Source organism: Sitodiplosis mosellana, unplaced genomic scaffold, assembly GCF_009176505.1.
Source record: "Sitodiplosis mosellana isolate CC-2019 unplaced genomic scaffold, AAFC_SMos_1.0 Smas_scaffold_1344, whole genome shotgun sequence".
Taxonomy (NCBI): Eukaryota; Metazoa; Arthropoda; class Insecta; order Diptera; family Cecidomyiidae; genus Sitodiplosis; species Sitodiplosis mosellana.
This window is the reverse complement of record NW_022596586.1, coordinates 1-2,181: the sequence shown is the minus strand read 5'-3', so window position 1 is coordinate 2,181 and position 2,181 is coordinate 1. Positions and strand designations below refer to the sequence as shown.

The 2,181-nt window shown below is 29.3% G+C and overlaps 1 protein-coding gene across 2 annotated transcripts; it reads right to left on the bottom strand.

Moving 5' to 3' along the window:
• Positions 1–109: 109 nt before the first annotated feature.
• On the bottom strand, positions 110–1,039 carry LOC129571117 (uncharacterized). 2 transcript variants are annotated; one of them, XM_055450879.1, is made up of 3 exons: positions 819–1,039; positions 625–750; positions 110–558 (listed from the first exon to the last, which is right to left on the bottom strand). In XM_055450879.1, exons 1-3 carry the CDS (start codon positions 828–830, stop codon positions 223–225), a joined length of 474 nt encoding a protein of 157 aa, XP_055306854.1. In that variant the 5' UTR covers positions 831–1,039; the 3' UTR covers positions 110–222. The 2 variants fall into 2 exon arrangements, with proteins under 2 accessions (XP_055306854.1, XP_055306855.1); XM_055450880.1 differs by having other exon boundaries at positions 904–1,039.
• Positions 1,040–2,181: the final 1,142 nt, after the last annotated feature.

Sequence of the window (2,181 nt, the reverse complement as noted above, 5' to 3'; positions counted from 1 at the left end):
ACTACAAGCTATTTTAATAATAGATGTCGCTATAATATTGAGTGTGTGGAGTTTTTAGCGACACTTGATTAACAGGTACTTTTCATATTAAAATATGAACACGATTAAAATTGAGCAAAACAATAATTTTATTGCATCACGGAATTAATATTTGGTCACTCACACCGATGAACGTCGAATTTTACCCACTCCGTATTTTTTTATGAAAATTTTATTCTTTCCCTACATTTGATTTTGAGTTACATTGTTATGTCCCATAACGCCGTCGGTTTTATTGGAACGGGGGTATCTGTTTGCATATGTGAAACCTATACCGGTTGGCCTCAATGAATCAACTAATGGACCAATTGCGTCTTGAAAGAGATATTTAAGTAGTAAATATATCGCAAGAAAAACTAAAGCTGTTTTCAGTGCAAAACGAACAGATGTAACAGCTGTGTTGTAAATGACGTTTCGATTGAATGGAGTATTATCGGTTGTCGATCCGCTCAGGTTTATTTCGCAGTTAAAACAGTTAAAATTGTATGTTATATGAGGCTGAGTTGTTGTGACATCATTCTGAGAAGAAACATAAAGACGTACGTTTATTGAAGCGAATTCACATCGAATCGAAAGGAAACATACCTTTTCAACAGCACCCGATATCGATTGTGTTTGATTTGCATCGTTGTTTGGTATAGGGTTTTCTTCGGGTTTGAAATTTACACCACTCTTCAATTCTACTTCGTCACTGGAATGTGTGTCGTTTGTCTGCAAACGAAAATATATTATTATTAAGATCTAATAAGGGAGTAATTATTATTAGTATCTAATAATACCTTTATAGCCATAATCTCCTTTCGTCACAGACGATAGATTTATATTTATGTGGATTTTGGACGAACACACTCTATATTAACTCACCATCGAGAGCGATTCAACTGCAATTAATGTTAACAATATGCAATGCAACTGTATAACAGTTACTTTTGAAAACAATATAACTCAAGAAAATAAATTTTTTGGCTTTAGCTTTATGAAGGTTGTTTGTGGTTTCACATTTATGGAAACATGTCAAGAATACTAGCGATGCTTACAAATGTCAAAATTCGTTGTGAATTTTGTCGATAGGCATATAAATATATGTATACGATTGCATACAGTGAAAAAAATCCTGAACGAAAGATGGCGCTATATCTTTCCGATTATGATGGCAAATAAATTATCATCTTAAATTCAGTTGTTCATATGACTTCGGAATAGTATTTTCAGAATAGGGGATATGAGTAATATTCCTTTAGTTGTAAAAAATTTAATGAGTTGAATAACAATCATGCAATTTTTACATTTGAAAAGTCACCTTTGAATGAAAAAAATTGGAATATTGAATGGAATTCAGTAACAATGCAGTTATCGTTAATTCTGTGGTAAAACAACGGGGGAAATTCAATTGAATTAATGTAAATTTCGATTCATCATTACGAATTTTGACGAATTAGTTTTCATTCTCTGAAGAAACATTGTTTAGATTTATGAAAAATTTTATAAGCTAAAATTAAAACTGACTAGACATCGAATTACAACACTCAATTCAAATGTGAAAATTCAATCCATATCTTCACATGAAAAATACCACAAATCTATTTTCAATTGATTGCAAAATTTTATAATAATTTAATTGAAATTTATAAATACTTTAATAAAAAAACAAAATAAACCCATTTCAAGTCCTTTCGTAATAAAGTTCGTTTTTGAGATGAAGGTCATTTTGAGAAGAAATAAATAGATAATGTTTTCATTGTATGTTCATTTTTAGGTCAATAAAATTGAAACAATGCAAAAATGAAATGTTTAAAAAAAAAGTAAAATCCATACTATAATCAAATTTACTTAGATAATAAATCGAGGACGATTCATTTAGAGAGGGGAAAGTTAATATACGATATTTCATATTCAATTTTTGTGATAATTTGATTTCAATTTAGACTCGGTTTCAATCAGTAAAATAATTAACAATAGTACACTGTAACGAATCATAAGAATTATACCGAAGTTTCCTTGACAAGTTTAATTAACAAACTAATCGAAATTACATTCTGGAACTAATCAAAATTAATTAGTAAATAAAAAATAATTTTTCCAAGTCCAAGTTTAGGTTTACTATAAAAGGAATAACAATAATATTGTAATCAGTTCAGTATT